Source organism: Melanerpes formicivorus, unplaced genomic scaffold, assembly GCF_026170545.1.
Source record: "Melanerpes formicivorus ecotype bairdi unplaced genomic scaffold, bMelFor1.0.p_v2 SCAF_19, whole genome shotgun sequence".
Taxonomy (NCBI): Eukaryota; Metazoa; Chordata; class Aves; order Piciformes; family Picidae; genus Melanerpes; species Melanerpes formicivorus.
The window spans coordinates 10,601,425-10,623,203 of record NW_027142371.1 but is presented as its reverse complement, the minus strand read 5'-3'; the positions used below and the strand labels follow the sequence as shown (position 1 = coordinate 10,623,203).

Here is a 21,779-nt window from a genome sequence, read left to right as displayed (position 1 = left end):
TTGCCTTTTTTTTTTTTCCTTCTAGATCTCAGGCAAGAGCTGGCTCTTATGGATCCAAGGCCAGATCACTGCTGCTTTAGATGCAAAAATTGCTTCTTTTTATTTTAGATCAGCCACATCTCAAGAGCAGGTGATGAAACAGCCCAAATTCTGCAAAAAGGTCATGTGCTCTGCCTCTAGTTGGTGGGTTGCTCCTGCCTGTGATGAGAACAGAAAACAAAGAAGTTTGTTTCTTTGAGGACTGTAAGCTCCCTAAAATTCATCCTGCCTATGTATTTTGCTGACTGCCCTGTGGTCTTTGCTTTCAGCTCCTCCCCCCAGCCCGAAAGAGCCTGAGTCTGACATTTCTGAAGTAATTCTGTGTTTGCTCTTCTTGGCCTTCAAAAGGATGGTGAGAAGCAGGTAATCCATCAAGCTATATTTTCTGTGCAGCAAATGCTGGCATTATTGGGCAGGGATTTGATAAATGATGTGTACATTATAATAACTGAATTTCAATATATTGTCTTTGATGTCTATAATCACATACAGAGTTCTTTCACCTTAGCTCAAACATAAATCAAAGTAAGTGATACCCACTCAATTCAATGTGCTTACCAATTCCCATTTCTAAACTAAACCAGGCATTGGAACAAGCTGCCCAGGGAAGTGGTGGAGTCAGCATCCCTGGAGGTGATCACAACCCCTGTCCCCCGGCACTTTGGGAAGTGGTTTAATGGGCATGGCAGTGTGGGGTTGACAGTTGGACATAACGATCTTTGAGGTCTTTTCCAACCTCAGTGATGCTATAATCATGAAAACTCATCTATGTTGGCAGACTCCACCTGCAAGGAGCTCTGGCTTCATTCATGGAGATGGCTATACTATGTATAAACTCTCTGAACTGGGTTATTAGGAAATTCCCAGGCCAAACAACCACAAATCCACTTTATTGACTCCTTAAGGTCTAATTCTCTCTGCTCCTAAATACTTTATTAGCAAACCAGCATCTTATCTGCCTCCCATGCCAAGTTTCAAGCTCCATGCAAATGACATCAGCAGAATAACAGCGCCAGGCTTCCTTGTGGCAAAGCTCAGTGGATATAGGCACAGCAGCACTAAAGAATACCTTCTTAATAAAGACTCACAAGGAGTGAGAGAACAACCAAAGAAGGGTATTGAAACCCCCCTGTTTACAGCTTCACTGCTTGGAACGTGGGAGAGGTGAAGAAACAACACTTCTGCTAGTGCACATTTGTAAAGGCCAAAATTAATCAATTAAGAAACTGGGCAGCAAACTGAATAAAGCAGATCAAGCAGCAAAGTGACTCACATGAGCACACTCTGACTGTTTAACACACAGCCCAGATCAGTAACATCCACCAGGTCGGGGTCAACCCAAAACCAGCTGAAACCCAAAGCCTGCAGAAGCCTCACTGCAGCCTTCCAATGAACCTTCCATTGAGGTTCCACAGAGCTAGAAGGAGCTAACATGTTTCTGAATGCCTGCATGAAGTGCAACAGCCTGCTTCTAAAAGGGTACAACCAGCGTGTTTTCTCTGGCTGGGGACATCAGCCTCATGCCTGCTTTTTTTATCAAGCTTTCTGATGAGTTGTATCAATCAAGATAGCTGGATCTGAAAGCTCAGGACGACAGCCCAAGGAGCTGAAACAAAATCAATAACTGTACAAACACCACTCCCATCCTCTGCTCTGCTATATTTAAGATCAATCAATATGCATAAATGACTAGTGCCAGGCACATCTGCACTAGTCTAGCACATAATCAACTTTGTCTTGTCTCAGCTTAATATAATTTTCCACCATATTAGCAGTCTTTATGATATCCTGTCTTTTCAAATAGACATAATTCAGAATCACCACATAGTTCAATTGGATTATTTGAGACACACACAGACCCACACTTGTGCACACAGAGACAGATCTGCTCTTCAGCGACAGGCTCTCTTCACTCCACTGCAGTTGGGATTACAGCCATGTTTAAAGTGTTTGCAAGGAGGTGACATTTGAGGCTGCAGCCAGCCTCTGCCAATACCTCTGGCAGAAAAAACTCTGTGTGTGTGTATAGGTATACTTAACAGACTGGGGAAAGAAATGAACAAACTTACCAAATGCCATGCCGAAGCACCCATTAAAAATTGCACACACTTTTAATGACTTGGGTGAGGGTTGCTGTTGCATAAATTTATTTAACGTTAATGTCCCTTGTTTGCTGTAAATTTCACACTGTGAAATTACCAGGGCAATTCTAATGGAGCTGAAGCCTCCAGCTGCACTCTATGATAAAGGAGGAAATAATTATGAATTCCTGTGGGAAGCCAAAGAAAGTCAAAGATCTCCTTCAGAACTGCTCCCAGATGAGCTGCTCATCAGCAAGCTCAGGAGGTGCAGAGCTGCTCTCCAGCGCCAGGGGAAGCAGAATGAGCAGGACGCTTGTGCTGACGACTACTCCACCATCAACTGACATTTAATTTGAAAGGATTGAAAGCTGGTGTCTGCAACAGCTTCTGCCAAGAAACATATGAAGAGTCAAGACAGAGCATGGCAGTGGTTTTATGTTTCAAGTTAGGATACTGTGTAATTTTACATCTAATCACCTAGCGCGAGACATAACCACCAAACACACAGCTCCAAGAACTCATGCCTGAAGCTCTGACAGATGGCTGTATCATGAGAGGATTCATCCAGAACAGCATTTCTCTATCCCTTTGAATCTAGAGCCTACAGCCTTCACCAGAGTTCACATTAAGAGTGTAAAAAGGATTTAAAATAGTAACTGAACCCTTTGTGCCAACCTCCTGCAAACATCTCCCCTTCTTTCTGTTTTATCCCCACCTTGTCCTCCTTATGTCTCCCTGTTTCTGGAGAGGCAGAGGACTGCAGGACAGATGTTTCTCTTCTTTTCCCTTCCTCCACTTTTCTCTTCCCTTCCGTTATGGTCTAGGCTGGTCAATGGTGCTCTCTCAGCAGTGGGAGAGCCCACCTCAATAGCAAGCAGATGAGGGAGATCCCAGTCCCTGTCTCCTCCCCACCACCACACTCCTTGCCTGGCAGTCAACATCCCCCCTTTGGTCAGCTTTGAATTTAGACACAGTAATGAGTGACACAGTAATTGGTCAAACTGCACCTCTGAAATGATAAAACTCATTCCTGGGAAGGAAAGCAGAGGAAGGCAAGAAACAGCATCACCTAATGGAACAGCCAGGTAGTATTTATTCAGTCGCTGCCCTCGCCCGTCACTCACAATGACGTGTAGCAGCCTACTTCAGGCTTGTTTCCCAGGAACAAATAGAATTCTTATTTATAATGCAACAAAGGATAAAGCAGGTTTCCTGATTCTGATAAGTGACTCTGTGATTATTTCTTCAGTAAAAACCATCACATCTTTCAGATGATTCTTTCACGTTTCATTCTGGTGTGGAACAGAGAAGGCACAGATGAGCCTCTCTGCGCTTTATTTTCTCATTTGTAAAACCTGGGGACCCACTGGAGAACACTTCAATGGCACTTAAGGACTTCTGAACAGTGGATTGAACTTTGTAGACTGGACTCGCAGGAGCACATAACCAATGCACAGCTAGGGAGAGCGTCACCGTTTATCAGGTAATTGCATCCTGTGAGATGATAAGGTGGTGGCGGCGGGCGCGCGGCGTTATCACGGCGCATCATGACACGGCACTCCCCTTGAATAGCAATCACCCTGCCTTCTGAAGGAGGACTCAACCAACGTGCTGCTGGGAAGCCTGTCAGCAAAATGCCTCTACACTGCATCAGCATGCTCCTGACGTTGGCTTGCTGTACCAAAGAGGGGTGAGAAATGTTAAATGAGATGTAATCGCCCGCTTGGACTTTTGACTTACGCTCACATTTCTCTGACAACAAAAAAATGTATCACATTATTTGCCATGTCTCCTTTTAAGGTAGCTGTCACCATCCGATTCAGAAACACCAAACATACTAAGAATGGGATTTACTGTGTCAAAATGTCCCATTGAAATTCAGACACCTCCTTCTCACAGTCTGTGCAATGCTGCGCAGCAAACAGGGCCTGGACCTCAGTGGAAAAACATAACAAAAAAAATCCCCAAACCAATTCTGTGTTTATGTAATGAGGTATTTATTTAGGGCGACTCCAAACAGATACAGCTGGTTAGACTTGAAAATAACTGCCTGTGAGAATGCAAACAATAATTTATGTAACTTAAAATGAGTTCTTGCAAGACTTTCTTGATGTGTTTTCTCCTGAATGCTCCCCTGCACATGTGGCTATTAGGGATGCAATTTAACCTACCTCATTTCCTACAGGCGCTGCAAGAAAAGCCCTGTGCCTGTGCTCCTCTCTAAACCTGCCCTGGTGCAGCATCTGGGGGCAGCCCATGAATGCAAAATCCATTTCTCCAATCTGTCAGTCAGCCTTTGAAGATGCTAATACTGCAGGCAATGGTCACTCTGAGTTACATTAATAGGCTCTTACTGCGAACAGTGGAATTAGTTTTGAGGAGAACATCTCTAAATACCCTTTTTGCTATGGTAGGATGACAGCAGTGGCAGAGACCATACAGAGAGCTGAAGGGGCCTGAGGATGAAAGCTGGTGGAGAGTATTATGACAAAGTGGTTTTTCATCAGAAGATGCTAAGAGTGAAGCTGCTCCCAAGCAAAGACATTTGGAGCCTCTCCCTCACTTAGAGTTTATTTTCATACTGCAGAAGAGCTCCTTTTAAAATAGTTTTAATGGTTTGAGGTAAGTTTGACAAAAATTGCTCTTGTAACACATCAATCATTTTAGAAGACCAATATCCATGTGACATTTATGCAGCTATTACAATAAAAATATTGATTCTCTCTATTATTTTTTTTTTATTGATAATAATGATTTAAAAAAATATAAATCATTGCCTTGTCTTAATCTAGGGGTGGGAAACTGTTCCTTCCTAACTGCTCCTGCTAACCAGGGTCATCATGGGTGACCATACAGCAGCCTTCCAGTATCTGAAGGGGGCCTACAAGAAAGTCAGATAGGGACTTTTTACAAAGGCTTGCAGTACAAGGATGAGGGGCAACACCTTTAAGCTTGGGGAGGGCAAGTTTAGACTGGGTGTTAGAAAGAATTTCTTTATGGTGAGGGTGGTGAGACACTAGAACAGGTTGCCCAGGGAGGTTATGGATTCCCCCTCCCTGGAGGTGTTTAAGGCCAGGTTGGATGAGTCCTTGAGCAACCCAGTCTAGTGGAAACTATCCCTGCCTATGGCAGAGTGATTAGAACTAGGTGATCTTTAAAGTTCCTTCCAACCCAAACCATTCTCTGATTCTATGACCTACATAAAAGCTTGCTACTGCTTCAGTTTCTACTCACAGGGATATAGATGAGAGATTCTCCAGGTTTCTGGTATGGGCGTTCAAAGAAATCCTGCATGGCCAAAGAAGCTACAGGCAAGGCACATACCCACAGATCTATCCAGCTTTTCCTGGTCTTCAAGCTGTTCTACTAGCACCAGCCAAGTTTGCTCACAGAAGGTCAGTTGGATCCCTCTCTATAGGCCATGGTCAGGGCAGTCACAGCTTTGCAAACAGTTGATATGGTGAAGTCAGGCAGACATTTGGTGATTCTCCAGCACACGCTGATGGAAGCTGCCTCTGCTTCTCCCCATAGGGCTGATTTTCTGATAGTGAGGGCACTGGTAACCCTTCCAGATTTTCTCTTTATGCTTAAACATCCATGCATGCAAACCACATCTAGCTGCTGATTTACAAGCAAATACTGCTCATTACCTTTCCTGTCAAACATCAGGTTTTCTGATATCAAACATTAAGGGGGCAAAATGCACATAATTTCCAAATCCAATAACACATTTCCCATCACGCTCCTCTGCATTGCCATGGCCACAAAAAGATGGAATCAGCCAAGATGAAAGCATTTTCAGGGCTGAAGTTTAATGGCTAAAGTAATTGCAGAAACATACACATCTCCAAAACAAACCACTTCCAGAATGAATAATGCGTAGAGCATCCTCTCATCAATACTTCACCTCAGTGCAAGCTCCCCTGTGAGCAGAACACACACAATATATGGCGGGGTATTTCAAACACTGTACATCTCTATGGCTTGGGCCAGCTCCACTCTGCTGCAGGCAAACCACAGGGTTTGCAGAGCACTAGAGAGACAAGGAAGCTGCTCCTCTTAGATCTCATAAATTCACCTTTGGAAGGTGAAAACAACACTTCCCAAGAAGGCATTTTCTTCGGCATATGTTCGCTTGGGTGGTATCAAACCCTCGTTTTAGAACAGCAGATATCTACCAGAAAAGCTTTACCACTTCTACTAGACTTTGACTTACAAACCCTGCTTCCCACCCTCAGGCAGAAATCAGCCTGGCCACTTTACCCATTTGAACATCTGCCCAAACCTTTAACCATTAAACCAAGATTCTTCCTCATAAACTGAGATGAATTCCATGCTGGTATGAATGTGAAACTGCAATCTATTTATTTTTCAGAGCACTGTATAAATTCAGACTGGAAAGGCCAACTTATTCAGTGTTTGGAGAGTATGAGTCACCACATTTTTATCCAATTAGTTCCCTTTTTAAATTTTAGCCAGCAGATTTGAGGTCAACTCAGTATGTGATCTGTTTACTTTATCTGAAAACTACATTTATTTGTCTAGAAAGGCATTTGGAAGAGAAAGCATATTAAGTGCAAAAAAATAATAATAATATAAATACATAGCTTGAATAAAACATCATTGGACTGACACACACTCTACTTAATGAGGATTTCTTACACCAAATCTTCAGAAGTTTTAAAGAACTGGAACAACAAAACAACAATGAAAGGAAAATATTTAGCCTTAAAATGGGGAGGTTACCAGGACAAAAGAAAAAAACACCAAACCTCCCTGCCCTGCTACTGCAAGCTTCTAGATACCTTAATGTGCAATTCTGGGAAAAATAAGACACAGCTCCTTCCCACCTGCACATGACACCGTGTTGGCCTTGTCCAAAGAGCCTCTCTCAACGTGCAGTGAATGAAGAACGCCCCAAATCATGGCATCCAACACTGTGGTTATTTACAGACAGCCTAATGAAACTTGCAAATGTCCAACAAGAACAGTTGTTTTCTCCTTCAAAAAGCCACCTTCTGCCACCTTTTTGGGTACTAATTACACAGAATCACACAGAATTAACCAGGTTGGAAAAGACCTTCGAGATCATCAAGTCCAACCTATCACCCAACACCATCTGATCAACTAATCCGTGGCACCAATGCCCCAACCAGTCCTATTTATACACTTCCATGGTGACTCCACCACCACCCTGGACAGCCCATTCCAATGGCCAATCACTCTTTCTGTGAAGAATTTCTTCCTAACATCCAAGCTAACCTCCCCTGGTGCAGCTTGAGCACAGATTTTAAGGCATTGAGACAGTACTCATGGTGCAGCACAGGAAACTCCCATATTTTTTCCCTGTGCACACATTTCTGCCTCCTTGGAAGCATTAAACCCTCAGCAACTACATACTCCATGATCCTGATACTGTTCTGAAGCTGTGGTGAGGTGAACCACAAAGACTTTAGATATATCTCCACTGAAATTACATTTTACAAAGCACAGACTAGTTTCTCTATTGTTTACATTGATGATTTTCCAGTTTAAGAATACTTTCAGAATAGAAGGCTTTATATCTGCTCTTCTGACAGTGGCATTCCTTTGCATTATAGCTGCCTTTTTCTTTTACTCTGATAAGAAAAGTAGCTGCCACAGACTGACACATCCTCTAAACTCACTCATGCTCTGGCAAACGTATTGATGACAGTATTTTAGCCAGAAATTTAGCCAAAGAAACATATAGGAATGGGTTGAGTTATTTAAAACCCCACTTTTAAGTCTAAGAAGAAGAGTTAAAGTCTTTCTTTAAAATGCTAATAACAGACAATGGTCTGTGGATAAGTTAATTAGTGGAGCCAGCTTGTGTTTAATTATTTCACTTGACCCAGTGCAGATTTAGACAGTAATCCCTTTAGAGAGGGGAAGGGGCTGTTGGAAAGTATGTGATGTACCAGAAGAAAAACTTTTAAATCTGCCTGAGCTGAGCAGGTAGTTTTCTATCTAAAATTGGGATGATACACTATTCTTCGCTGTGAGAAAGCTCAAATGGAAAAAGAAAGGCAGGGCTGAACGAGAGAGATTATGATAAGGACCTGGTGAGCCTTCCGCTCCAATACTTAACTTTTTCCCCCCCTTTCCTTATTCTGGTGGGATTTTACTATTGAATAATGTATAAGCCAACCCACTGTAGTCAGAGGTGGGATTTGAAACAAGTGCAAGCACACTGTACCAAAACTCTCTGAACATACTAAAGTGTGTGTGAAGAAAGAGAAGGGTCTAGAGACTATTAGTGGATGTGGCATTTTCTTACAGCAGAGGCTATGAAGATTTCCACACTGTAAAAAAGAGAATGGATTAAGTTGGGTTTCAGTCTTATTCTTGCTCAGACTCCATAATCGGATCCAATTAAACTCAAAGGTTTGTTTTATCTGAACAGGTCAACCCCAAATCACGTAGCTTTTCAATTTGGTGACATCTCTTCAATAGCTCACCCAAATATGAACAAGAAATCATTACAGTTTAACATGTGAATCACTCCAATCTCTTCCAGAGGCTCTAGCATCTGAATGCTAGCAATATGCAAAGGAAGTACTATGTCCTGGAGCCTGGAGTCCTTCATCCAGCTCTGGAGACCTCAGCACAGGAAAATTATGACCCTACTGGAGTGGGTCCAGAGGAGACCACAAAAAATTATTAGAGGGTTGGAACCCCTCTGCTCTGAGGACGAGCTGAGAGAGTTGGAGTTGTTCTGCCTGGAGAAGAGAAGGTTCCAGAGAGACTTTCTTGTGCCTTTCAGCACTTAAAAGGCCCAATCAGAAAGCTGGGGACAGACATTTTAGCAGGGCCTCTTTTAGCAGGACAGGGGGTGATGGCTTCAGACTGAAAGAGGGAGATTTAGACTAGAGAGAAGGATGAGATTTTTTTTTTTTTATTATGAAGGTGGTGAAACACTGCCCTGGGTTGCCCAGGGAGGTGGTAGATGTCCCATCTCTGAAACCATTCCAGATCAGGTTGTTTGGGGTGCTGACCAAGCGGCTCTAGTTGATGATGTCCAGGCTAACTGCAGTAAAGTTGGACAGGATAACCTTTAAGGTTCTTTCTGACTCAGACTATTCTAGGATTCTATGAAGCCAGGTGTATAAAGAGAGTCTAATCCAAATATAAAAACCCCTGACTGTCAGGCAGTAAATAGCTTCACATACACTGTCTGAGTGGGAGGAACCTCTTTGTTTCAGCAAAGTGTAGGACCCATTGCTGGTGGAATCAGCTACACAGGATGTGTAAACTGGTTGTAGGTTTGCTTTTGTACAGCGGCTGAAGCATCTCCACAGGGACTCAAAGTGAAAAACATCACAGAACAACTAGACTGACAAAAGCTGCACTACTGTTCTATTTGAGTCTCTTTATTAAAACCATAATTTAATTGAGAATACAATGTCCTTGGACCGGAGCAAGGCCATGACAAATGCAAGCTGCATGTGGCAGATCACCTTGTCAGATATTTACTGCAGAGGAGCACTGTGGTGCCGAAGTGGGCGCTCCATCAGCTCCTCTGACAGCTACATTTCACTGGGGCACAGTGATTGTCAGCCTCATCAGGAAAGATGAAGCCTGCTCAGCAGCAAGTCTGCAACTCTGAAACCAACTTCTCAAGAGGACTGGCATGACCACAGGCCCTTCCCCATCCCTCACAAAAAGCTCTGACACTCTCCTCCTTCAAAAGGCAAGAGGAATGGCAAAGATACAGAACGTCCCAGTCATGAATAAGGTGTTTTGACAATGTCAGCAGCAAGACAAAGAATTACTGAAGACAAGTTCAAAATTAGCACTAAAAAAATGTTAGGACTTGCTTAAGCTGGCAACAGGTTGACCACCAGTTTCTGAATCCCATAGGGTTTGTGTTGTGTAGACTGAAATAACAGGAAGAGCATCATAAGTTTTCATGGAAACTATCAGGCTGAGCAGCTTGCTTAACCAAACAGGCTCTACTCTACCATGTTTTTCCAGAGCATGCAAAGTGCTCCTTCCCCAAAAAGCAGAGGTGTCAAGGATTAAATATTACACATCTATCAGTCAAGGATTAGCAATACAGGTGGCCATAAAATGTGCTCTGCCTGTCCAGACAGCATGATTAAATACACATTTGCTGTGTTGTCTTCCTTCCTTGATTAGTGTTTCTCTTTGCTTGTCAATGTTATTTAGTTCCTAAAACCCCCAGTGATGACAGGGCCATTAGTGTCTAAGCAGATAGAGGATAAATGAGTGTATGTGTGTGGATGAAACCACAGCTAGGCAGAGCATACACAAACTCACACTCAAACTGTGCCAACAGATCATCACAATTTGTGTAAGCAGTTGGTCTCCAGCCTTTTAAGTCTGAGTCCTTGGTAGTGATTTTTTTTTTTTGGATGGAATTACCATGGATATTTTCCTATCTTCTCAGTGGACAGGTTCCAAACTATTTACCAGCTCCTTCTATTGGAAAGCTCTTCTGTTCTTTAAGAGTTTCTCCTACCATCTCCAAACACTCTTTTTACTTTTTCTTTTCCACTGAAACATGTACTTTTGGCATTGTCTTCCAAAGCTCATGGCTAAAAGTCCTTCCTCTGTCAGTCTCACCATTGTACCGAGCCATCAGATTGTTATCAATGAAAAATAACTTAAAAAACCTTCCACATATATGAGCTCTAAAACCCCATACTTGTTAAATTGCATCAATCAGGCAGAAGACCAAAAGGTACAGATGATGTGGAAATGCCTACCACAAAGACATGCAGCCACTTCTAATCGAGAAATGCAAACAAGGAGGAATATCCTTTCCAGGCTTCAAAGCCACTGACACAATTCCTTTCTTAAATAAAACAGGTGGCATTATTTCTGTGAGGTAGCTTTGCTCACATCTTTCCCATCCTGCACTCCTGCTGAAGAATCCATTAAGCAATGCTGGACCAACAGCACTCAGAGCAGATTCAAGCCCTATCTGCTAAGTGCTGGTATCTCAAATTACTGCGACTTGCCTTCCATTGGGCACTAAATGGGGTTAATAAAATGAACCTTCTTCACTGATGAGTGGTAGGGCTCCTCGCTGTAATTTGCTGAAAAAGGTCATTCTTGTCTGTAACAAGAAAATGAAATGCTGGAATGATGGAGCAAGCTCAGATCAGTCCCATGTACAATGCAGAAACATAAACTAGAATCAAGCATAAATCTACTGGCTAAATTCAGCTTATGGTTAATCAGCTCTCCCTTTGACAGGATATGCTGCTGTGGAAATGGGATAATTTTATAATGGCATAATTTAACCAGTTTTATCTTTAAGTAAATGATTCCAGGCATATTAATATATAAAGCTTCAATATTTACATTTTTGTTACATGGGCCTGAAAATTTACAAGCTATCAGGGACAACCCAGCATTTAATGATAAGTGACATTTATAGAGTGGTTTTCATCCTCTGGAATGACTTTGTGCTCCACAAATCCCTGGGATGGTGTGTGGCAGCTGGGCAGACAGTGAGGGCAGAGCACTGCTGAGTGCAAGGGCTGGTGAGAATTGCTTCTCAAGAGCAAAGGAAACATTAAGGCCATGGCTAGAAGGGACAAGTACAACACAGAATCTGACCTGATGCACAGAGGATGCTTTAGTAGTTCACCTGCTTACCTATGTTAAGACTCCAGTAGTTTATGTCTGCCTTAAAGACATGTTCCACAAAGACTTCAAATCATTATCTGAATGCTGGAGAAGTGGAAAAAGCCACTTACCCTTGGAAGTCTGTTACAGTCCATCATCTCAGTCACTTTGGGAGCCTGCAAGTCTGGAAGCTAAATAGAGGGGCTTGTGGTCCAAATTCAGAGAAATGCCCCACTGGTAAAAGCATTACTAATCTCCCCCTCTTGTTCTCCTCCTGTGAGTTCAGCTAGGGATGCATTTTTCTGCACGTTCTAATGCAGTGATACAGCAACTTCACCCTTAGAAACAAGATCCTCGTGGCTCAGCAGAATCTAACCACCTTGTTTTAGTTCTTCTCCAGAAAATACAATGGAGAGAACATGAAAATCAGAATCTCTCTCACTTTAAAGAGCTGGTCTAATAGATACCAACAGCAAACCAGTGCATGCTGGATTGTGCCGGTCAGAAAGTGACATCCTCTTACCAATTTTGCATTGGTTCTCTCTGCTTCTTGGAGATGACTAATTTGAGTGAGGAAAATGGGAAACAGAAACTCTAAGGACACAGTCAAGCCATTTAGATGTCACTTCCCTTTTTCTTTGTATTTTGTCAGTACCCATACATGACTGATAATCTGCACAGACTCACTCATCTATCACTCTTATCATGTCGAGAGCCTTCAGCCTCATGCTGCAGCAGATGTTCCTCCAGCCCTTCTCAGAGGAGGAGGTGCAGCTTTGCAGAACATCACATTGATATGCAGTGAAGGGAAATAATTAACATAGGCGATAATAATTTAGAACAGAATAAATTCCCTTTGTTACATTCCAGGGCTGGAAAAAGGATTGAAAGCTGCTGGACCCCCCTGTCAGCGGAAAGTTTCCTGGTACAGAAAGCAAGGCTCAGCCTGTGTTCCCAGTTGGCAATACTTAAGAGTATTGGCTGGCTGGAAGAGACAAGTCCAGATTAAACCCACTGTACTTCGGCAAGCTCAACCTAGTGGATTGCTCCCTATGGGACTGCTTCACAGAGGCTGAATTACAGTAGTCTTACTGGCTAAACTAATTCCCATTATCAGTGTGATGCCCTGTTTATTCCTGGCCAGCATCTGAAACGTAACAAAGAGGTTTTGAAAAGCTACTGCACTGACCTAGAGATAAATGTGCCCAGAATAGTTGCTGCATATGGTGAAAGCCAATCCCTGCTTAGTTTTTGGAGGAACAAGAGTACTGTTGATTTGGTTTTTTTTAACACAACACCTCAAATTTCTGCTCTATCAGAAATGTCTACTTGCACCAAAACCAGAGAGCTGGAAAAGAAATCAACTGTCTCTGCTAATCAGAAGAACTTCTCCTCTTCCCCACAAAAATCCTGCCATTTCATTCATAAATAAAATAAGCCACTAACTCAGTTGTTGGCAGGCTCTCCTTTTTATCTTTCACTCACTTGAGAGAGACTAGCAACACCATGTTTTTGGAAAGCCAAGTGTAGTAATCAGAGAATCGGATTTCATGTATTTTTAAAAGCACTTGCAGCAGCAGAGCTCCAATCACTTTGAAAAGAAATATAAACATGGCAAAATTCGGAAGAGGCAACTTGGAGTCCTGACTTTCTTCATTCCTTTAGCACTGGCTGAATATGCTGGAAAGGGACTCCTTTCTGAAGGGGATCTCGAAAAGTTAGCAACATTACACTACAAGCACTGCAGAGCCAAAATACTTATTATCTCAAATAAGCCTGGACGACATTTGAGATGTCTCGACATTTATCAGCCTGCCAGCAGAGTGTGGGATCAACCAGCTCCTTTTCTCTCTTTTTTCCCCCCTTCCTGCTTGCTCAAAGTCCATGCTCATAAAATATTTAGGGAAAGCTCTTCACAGGATGATATTGCCTATACTATAGCTCCAGTGCAGGTTTACTGTGCTATTGAGACAGATATTCTGCCACCAGAGAAATCAAAAGAGCTGATGAGGTTGAATTACTGCACCAGGAGCTCCATGTCAGACTGACAGTCTGGGCTCCATCCCAGCCTGGGACACCAGCATGAATGGCAGTGGACAAAATAAGCTGAGACACACAACTGATCTGGCCCCTTTTGCACGGGTTTAAGGAGAAATGTTACTTTTCAGAATGGAAAACAGCGGTATGAAAGTTCTGTCTGATTCTAAGCCCCAGCTGGGGACAGCTGACCCTTTTTTACCTCTTGTTATCTTCTTCCCAGTGGAAAAAAAGAAAGAGCAATGAAATCTGGCATTCAGACTGCTAAATTAAGCTATCAGTTAGGCAGCATCTCCTTGTAGCACCACCCATTTCTGTAGCATAAGTTAAATAGGCTACCATGGTCCCCTCCTACCCTCTGAACTTTGTTACAGCCTGTCCATCTCATGTTCATCGTAGCCTCCTCTATTAATCCACACAATTTGTGCTCCCACTACTATTTGATCTTTCTGTCCCAGTTTCATTAAATGAGTTAGAGATTTCCTAAGTTTCCCTGACGTTTTCCTGTATTAGAGCAAGCATCTGCTTTTAACCTTTCCATCTGTGCCTGGCTCTTTGAATGCTCCTTTGAACCTCCGGTGCACTCTAAATACCTATCATTTTCCCTATTAGTTCAAGGGATAGCTGTTCCTTTGTTCCACCTTTGGCATTTCTCACCCTTTGGTATCCAGGAGTTTAATTCAGGCGGTTGCTAAACTGTCCTCCTTTAATAATTTTTATGAAGTGCAGTGCAATTATCTTTATCTTCCTTGGGGATCCATTCAATTAAGTGCAGTCGTAATGAGTGAATGGACACAGAGCATTGTAACCATATTTACATCCAGATTAATGGGAACCAGGTAAGATAACTTTAAAGCCATCAATATTTTAATACCTTGGCTTTTCATTTCGCTATCTTCAGTGTCAGACACATTTAGAGAGACCAAGCACAATTTGAGAGGTTGTGTTTTTAATTTCCTCCTTGGTTTGTGGAAATGAGGGCTTAGAAACAGCAAACTACAGGAATCTGTCTTACAATAGGTTTCTTGCAGGTTAACTCAAACAATTCTCAAGACACAAAACAAGCTGAAACACTTTGTCCAGTTTCTTGGACAGTTCAGCAATGGAAGGTAATGTAAGAAACCAGCAAAGAACCAGTATTAAGTGGAGATGCTGAGAACACTGAGAAGCTTTATTTAATGAGCATGCAACAGAAATGCTGAGCTGGAAAATACCAGTTCTGGAGTGACTTTTCTCCCCTCTGAAATACGAATGCTGGATCTGGAACGTGGACCTGTCTCTTGGATACAGAATAGCTTTGACAGTTATTTTCACACCTACTGTTAGGCACCTTTGCATTGCAGGAAAAAGGTAGAAGGGTCCAGTGGAGACTGAAAACCTGGTTCTGTTTCAACACAGCTTAACATAATAGTGTCACAGGCACTGATAAATGTGTCAATAAGCATTCGGAGAAATAACTGGTATCCAGGGAATTTATCTTGGTTGTAGTAGTTTCAGCTCAATAGGTCAGATTTGTTAACATTTTAATTTACACAAATCTGCATTCCAAATACTGCTCTTCGAATCCTTTTCCTAACAACAAGGAAATGTCAGCAGCAAGACCAAATTTACTCCTCTAATAGCTTTCACAGGATTTCAGGAAAAACAAACAAAAACAAAACCCTCGTCTGTGGTACAGCTATGGGACTGCTTAAACACATTTTTCAATTCAGACCTAATAGAATTTTATGTTAATAAGTCGAAAACTTTTGCCAATTCCAGACACAATCCTGAAATGCAGCAGAAAGCGCTGGGAATAAGCATGTCCCATAGCTTCAGGGCAGCCCCAGGACTGTGCCCAGAGCTGGTTGTTCTGCCTCAATCCAGGTGTCCCTTGCTCAACCTGGTACTCAGCTTGGGACACTCAACACTGTATTTCCATACACAATGTGCCAGATTGCCTTGACTTTCCAAACCTAGCGCAACGGGGGAGCTAACATAAAACATTCAGTTCCCCTGCAAGTTTTTTGAGTACTTCAGATGCAATGAGATAAATCTGAAAAGAGGAAACTGTTCTGCCTTATCCTTTCCCCCTAATTATCACCTGCCTCTTTTCTCAGCTGATTTGCTGTGATTAAAACTTCCCTCCCACCAAGACTTCCCAATCTATGCCTTTGAAATTAATACAGACCAATGACCTTTTCCTACCTGTAAAGACCTACATTAAAATGCTGGCCCCTACTGATGTCAAAGGGGCAATAACAGTTCTGTCATTTCCATAAAATCAGCATTTTCCTGCCAGAATTCTCCTCCGAGTACATTGCCACCCTTCCCCCAAGGGCTGCCAGCAATCTCTACAGCACTTGTTTCTTCTCTTCGACTGCAAGCATGCTGCAGGCTCCAGCATTGCATAGGATGATCTACCTGCTTAAGATTCAGCTAACTTTCTGGTTCTCTAAATAAAAAGAGCAGGGAAAGGTCAGATCTGCCCTGGGTTGTGTTTGCAACGTCTGCCATATCATGTGGGAAAGAACAGGCTCTGGTGCTCCTCCTGCTCTCTCAGCTCTCCTTCTTGTCTTCACATCTGGATAGTGCTGCACACCCGACCTTCTCCTTGGAAAACTCTTTCATACAGTGCTTACCCCTGGGTCAGCTCACCCTGAAACGGTGCCTTAGGCAAGCCCCAAATCTGTGCCATTCCCACTCAGCAGCCCCTGTCCCTGTGCTGGTCCCACTGGCTGCCCTGGGGCACCCCACTTGCTGCTGAGCTGCTGCTGGTGCTTTTATCTGCTCTCAGCAGCAGCTCTACAGCTGCATTTGGGATTCCTACCAAAGCCATGGTGTAGCTCTGAAGCAAAAAATTAGCCCCAGACATGTGATTGCAATGGGCACAAACCCCAGGAGAGCAATTCCCATCGGCCAGCACTCAGCAAGAGTGCTCTGCAGTGGGGCCAAGAAACTGCCTCTGGGGCTGATGTGCAAGGGAAAAAAGTCTCTGAGGTGCTGGAGGCTTTCACCCCTCTGAGTTTGTTGTCCCAGGCAGAAAACCCATGCACTAGCCCACATGTGGGGCCTCCTGCTTGCTCTGTTCCTGCCATTGGTCACAAGGGAGGACAAGAGAGAAAGAAGAACAAAACCAATTTCTGGTGCCTTCCCAGAATGCAGCTCTCTGGGCTTGCTCAAGGAGGATTTCACTGGACTTGTTGACTCTGGGGACTGTCTGAACTTAAACATCTGAGCCTAGACTCTGTAAGTCCTTACTTTCATGTTTGCTGCACAGCCATGCTATCTGGGGCTGCTTGCTCAATGGAAAAATGATCCTTCCCATCATTTTGTTGATCAGAACCCCTCAGTGCATTGCACAGGTGACACTCCAAAAAACGGCACAGTCCATAGGGAAAAACCCCAGAACCAAAGTCCTCCCTCACCCCTCACACCCATTGCCCACTGCCCCTTCTGTCCCAGCTACTCCAACTCACAAGTGATGCTACTTTGATTTTTGTTCATTGTGAGAGATATAAATGCTTTGTCCTTGAGCTCTAGTCACAACTAGGGAAGGCAGAGCTCTGAGAATCATCCTTACACAGGCACAGTATGCTTTTGTCAGTAGAAATGAAATTTCTTCTGTATTTAGAAAAGCTGTAAAATGCCAGGAAGGAGAGGCATTAAAGGCTGTGCCTTATACAAATCCAAAATCACTGGAAGACATTTTCCTAGCTTGGAAACAACACATCATGAAACATGCAAAGTGTGTTAAGTATAGGCTGTGTAACTGCTTCCAAAGATAACATGCAAAGAACTAAGCAAGACAGGTCCAGAAAGGGCTATAGAAGTCTGGCACTATATTTGTCCCTCAACAGAAGGGGGACAAATGCCAATTTATTCATTCCTCTGCTCCTTCTGGAGTATTTTCTACATCTTTGAGTTGCACAAATTTATGCAAGGAAAATATCAGCTTCATGAGTTTGAAGATTCTCCCAGGCTTTCATCGACTGATATGGATTAAGACAAAAATATCACATCAAAGCCATGATGCCCCTCAGTTGCTGCTGAAGCTAAGACTGCAATCTCCACACTGCAGCCCAAACTTTTAGAGGCCCAGTATTCAAGAGAGGGTTTGGGCTTGGCGAGTCAGCAGCCCTCAACAACAGGCATGCTGGTATGTGGCTTCTAAACTCACCTCTCTGTCAAGTCCAGCAGCCACGGTGACGATGTCTCCCGTCTCGCTGTTTATAGTGAACATGTTTTGCGACGGGCTCTGCGGGGTCTGAGTCACGATTCGGTACCTCACCATCCCGTTGGCTGTAGTACTATCATCTGCATCATTGGCTGTCACTGTCATCACGTAGGTACCTTGGAACAAAAGAAGATGAGCTATCAGGACTACCTCATTGCAGAGCAGATTGCAGTCCTATTGACTTGGGGTCATGTGTTATACTCAGAAATGCTCTGGAGCAGACATCCCATTTCAATCCAGACAGCTAGGCAAGAAGAGGATTATGAAAACAGCAACACTGCTGAGACAAGATGATCTGTAAGCATACTGATTACACATGACTGGTATACAGCGAGAAGTCATATGAGGATATCTATGATTAACTTCTAATTCTTTCAGTGCTTATAAGTTTTAGGGCAGCATTTTTTGTCCTGCAATTTCATGTAGACTCTCACAGGACATTTTTTCCCATCCAATCACTGCATTCACACATACCCAAATGTGGAGTTTAATAGTGGTGAGCCCATCAGACTTCTCAGCAGTTTCAGAAGGCCCCCATCAACATACTCATGCTCAATGCAGGAAGCAACTGCCTGTTGCTCCAGTTCTTGGAGAAACGTCCACCTTTCTGGCCTCTTCTGGAGAAAAAACCCCAGATTTCTGCCGAGCAAATGGAACAGCTGCTGCCCAGCAGGACAGAAAATCAATGATTTGGTATGTGTGGCCAGCAATGTATTGAACCGTTGGTTTGTTTCTTGCTAATCATCAGTGTCTTCATTTGCCTTGCAAAAAACAATCCCCACTTTCTAGATACTGTTGGGAGTGCACTGATGCACTGACAGGCTCATTATCACTGGAGTTTGGCAGCAGGGTGTTCTGCTAAAGTGGGAAATTATCATTATGAGGGTAAAAGATGTTACTTGATTGGATGGACTCCTGCAGCTGCATGGTCCTGTGACCCCCCAGAGCTCATAGGGCCCAGCTTTATGCTTGTTATATTGGTAGGAGAGGATGACTAAAAGGGCAGGCACATAGTGCTTACAAAAAGCAATCTGCAACAGTGGATGAATCTAATGATATGAGACCTGAAAGGAGAAGTGGGAGGTAAAGAGAGACAGAACCTCGTTTATTGACCATCAAAACCCAACAGCATCAATAGAAAGATGGAAGGTACTGCTTGAGCACTGCTCATTTGGGAACTCCAAACAGGATGAGCCAACTCATGAGCCTGCTGTGCTGGAGGAGATGTAAATTGCTCCTGACAAGAACCAGAGCTAATTCAAGACAGAATGATGTGTTGTCTCACAAAAAGCTGAGGTTGTTCTGCCTACTTGGTTAGATGTGAGCCACTGACAAATTTGAGGACTTGTAGCTACATTACTGCATCACTCCTCATCTAATAAGCCCAGATGCCCACCTTCATCTAAAAGCTACCAAGCTTCCAGTTCAGAGAAAGTAGAGAGCTGGAGAGCTTGCATTTGTTTGCAAAGGAGCTCAAAAACATACCCCACGCTCTCAGTGAGCAGACCTACCAACTCAAGTTTTGTACCACAGCCAAGTGTCCTTCAGCCACTCAGCACATAGGCAATCCCCCCAGTATCTCTCCATACATTTCCCAGTATTTCTGTTTGTATTTCTGCACTGTGGAAAGTGCTTTGCTGATCTCTTCCCATCTGGCTCAATCAGGCTCTTTTTGTTCTCTGTGGTGATACATATCCCTCTGAGTTTTCTTAGTTCAATAAGAATTATAGATTAAAAAATAAATGAATGTGTAAAGCAAATTCTAATGATGAATACATTCCTATCTTTCTGCAGTAATCCTGGTTCACAGTTGTGAAATGAAAACAAACTATTCAACAACTTTAACATTTTTCCAATCAATAAGCTGCAGGAGAGGGAAGGCAACACGGAATTGAAACAAGGCTCTGCAAGCAATGAATCTTCTCCTTTCTCTTGAAGCGCTCTTCTATTGCTCTTTTGCAGAACCAGTTATCATGAGACAACTGATACAAATAAAGCCACCCCTTAGATAAGTACAGGGGAAATTTAAATAGGAAATCTGCTGAATGGGATGTTTGATTTGGAATTTACATTATCTTAATGCATTCTGTACTGAAAATATCTCTGAAGAGAATGTCAGAACCTAGGGCTAATGAAAACAGACGTGGAAGAGGAAAACAGAATCTATTTTAGGACACATGTGGTCTTCAGATGTATTCCAAAAACCAGGTGGTATTCACATGACTGACACCCCACAGTTCTGGTCCCTCCTCACCTGTGATCTCAGACTGCACTGTAGTTTCCAAAATAAGCCAGGACACGTGGGAGATGGTGGCTTCCCAGCTTGGAACAAGAACCCAATAGGCTGCTGCTATGGTGGGCATGGGGTGAGTTGACAGCAGCTATACTGTGGATAGAGTGTATGGTAGGTCTCTTTCACTCTTTCCCTGACCTTTTGCTTCTTTCCTGCAGTGCAGCATTGGACTGAGCACACCTGCTCTAGAAAAGAAGACTATTTCAACAGTGTTTGACCTACATCGCCATAAAGGGAGATGGGACTGGACTAATGTCTCTGAAGTCGTGAACTGAGCACCAGGGAGCTGTATTTCAAGAGGCAATCTGCTCCCTATCTCTTATCTTTAATTTTGATTATGAAACCCAACCGCAGAGAAAATAAAGAGAGGAACCTGGCATTAATTACTAACTTGTAACTTAATAAAGCATCCTTTGCAGAGGGCCCTGTGTGGCTGCAGCATTGCAGCACATGATGGAATTGCAGCAGCCGCTTCCTTCCGCAGCTCTCCGCTGCTCCCTGGGGCAGCTCGTCTGACCACAGTCTGCTGTAAACCAGCTGCAAATTACTTCTTCCTCTGCAGTCTGGATGGTGGTTGATATGTCTGCTCCTGTTCCTATGCACACACATTCCCTACCTCACAGTGGTGACCTAAGAATAAGAGCGTGATGGCATCTCCTGCTGCCCATGCTGAGGGTAGCACTCCTGAGGACTACTCCCAGGGGACAAGCTGGTGCAACCTGTATCACCTTTTATATTCCACTGAGATTTCTGCATATTTAGGCTGTCTTTAAGCAAGATATATCCTTTAGATACCTGTGTGCCGCAGTGAATGACATAAGCATATATCCATGTACAAGAGTATTCAATAGAGCAATGCAGATATATACTGCTACTGTGTCTAACATCTTCTGGGTGCCATATAAAGTCTTTCACAATCCTAAGATGGTTGGTGATGATTTACCTGCCATAAAAGCAAATAATGTCATATTTCTATGTCCTATGCATGGGGATATATCTTCATGTGCTTTATATTAGAAGAGAGGAAATACATCCCCATATCCAGCCCCTATTACTACACAAATTAGGCAAATATACAGTGGCAGACAGTGCAGTTCTTACACGCTGGAGGATTGAGGCTGGCATTGTTAGTGCTTAAGTGAAAAAGTACAGACTGTCCAATCTGGGCTGTGTGTTTTGTGGAAATCAAAGTATTAACCACAACATCTTTAAATCCCTATATTCTACCCAAACACAGACTGAAAACACTTACTACAGACCAGAAACACTGGGCAAATTCCTCCAAGGCACACCCAAGAGCCCCACACTGCACTCTATTTCTGGGTCAGACCCTGCCAACAGTGATGGAGCTACCAGAGAGATGTATGAATGGGACAAGAGGGACTTTATGCTTTCAATGTGTGAGGGAAGCATTAGCTTTATTTTTTTGCTCTGAAGAGCTTGCTCAAGCCCACTGATAGCATTAAATGAATGCATGAAGTGCTGAAACCCTGAA

The 21,779-nt window shown here is 43.2% G+C and overlaps 1 protein-coding gene across 1 annotated transcript in view; it reads right to left on the bottom strand.

The window, feature by feature from the left end:
- CDH4 (cadherin 4) overlaps window positions 1-21,779 on the bottom strand; it is a 480,516-nt gene that overhangs the window by 67,085 nt on the left and 391,652 nt on the right. Inside the window, exon 7 of the mRNA XM_068150049.1 lies at window positions 17,935-18,107. Within this exon, the coding sequence (XP_068006150.1) occupies window positions 17,935-18,107 (173 nt within the window). The remainder of the gene's footprint in view (window positions 1-17,934; window positions 18,108-21,779) is intronic.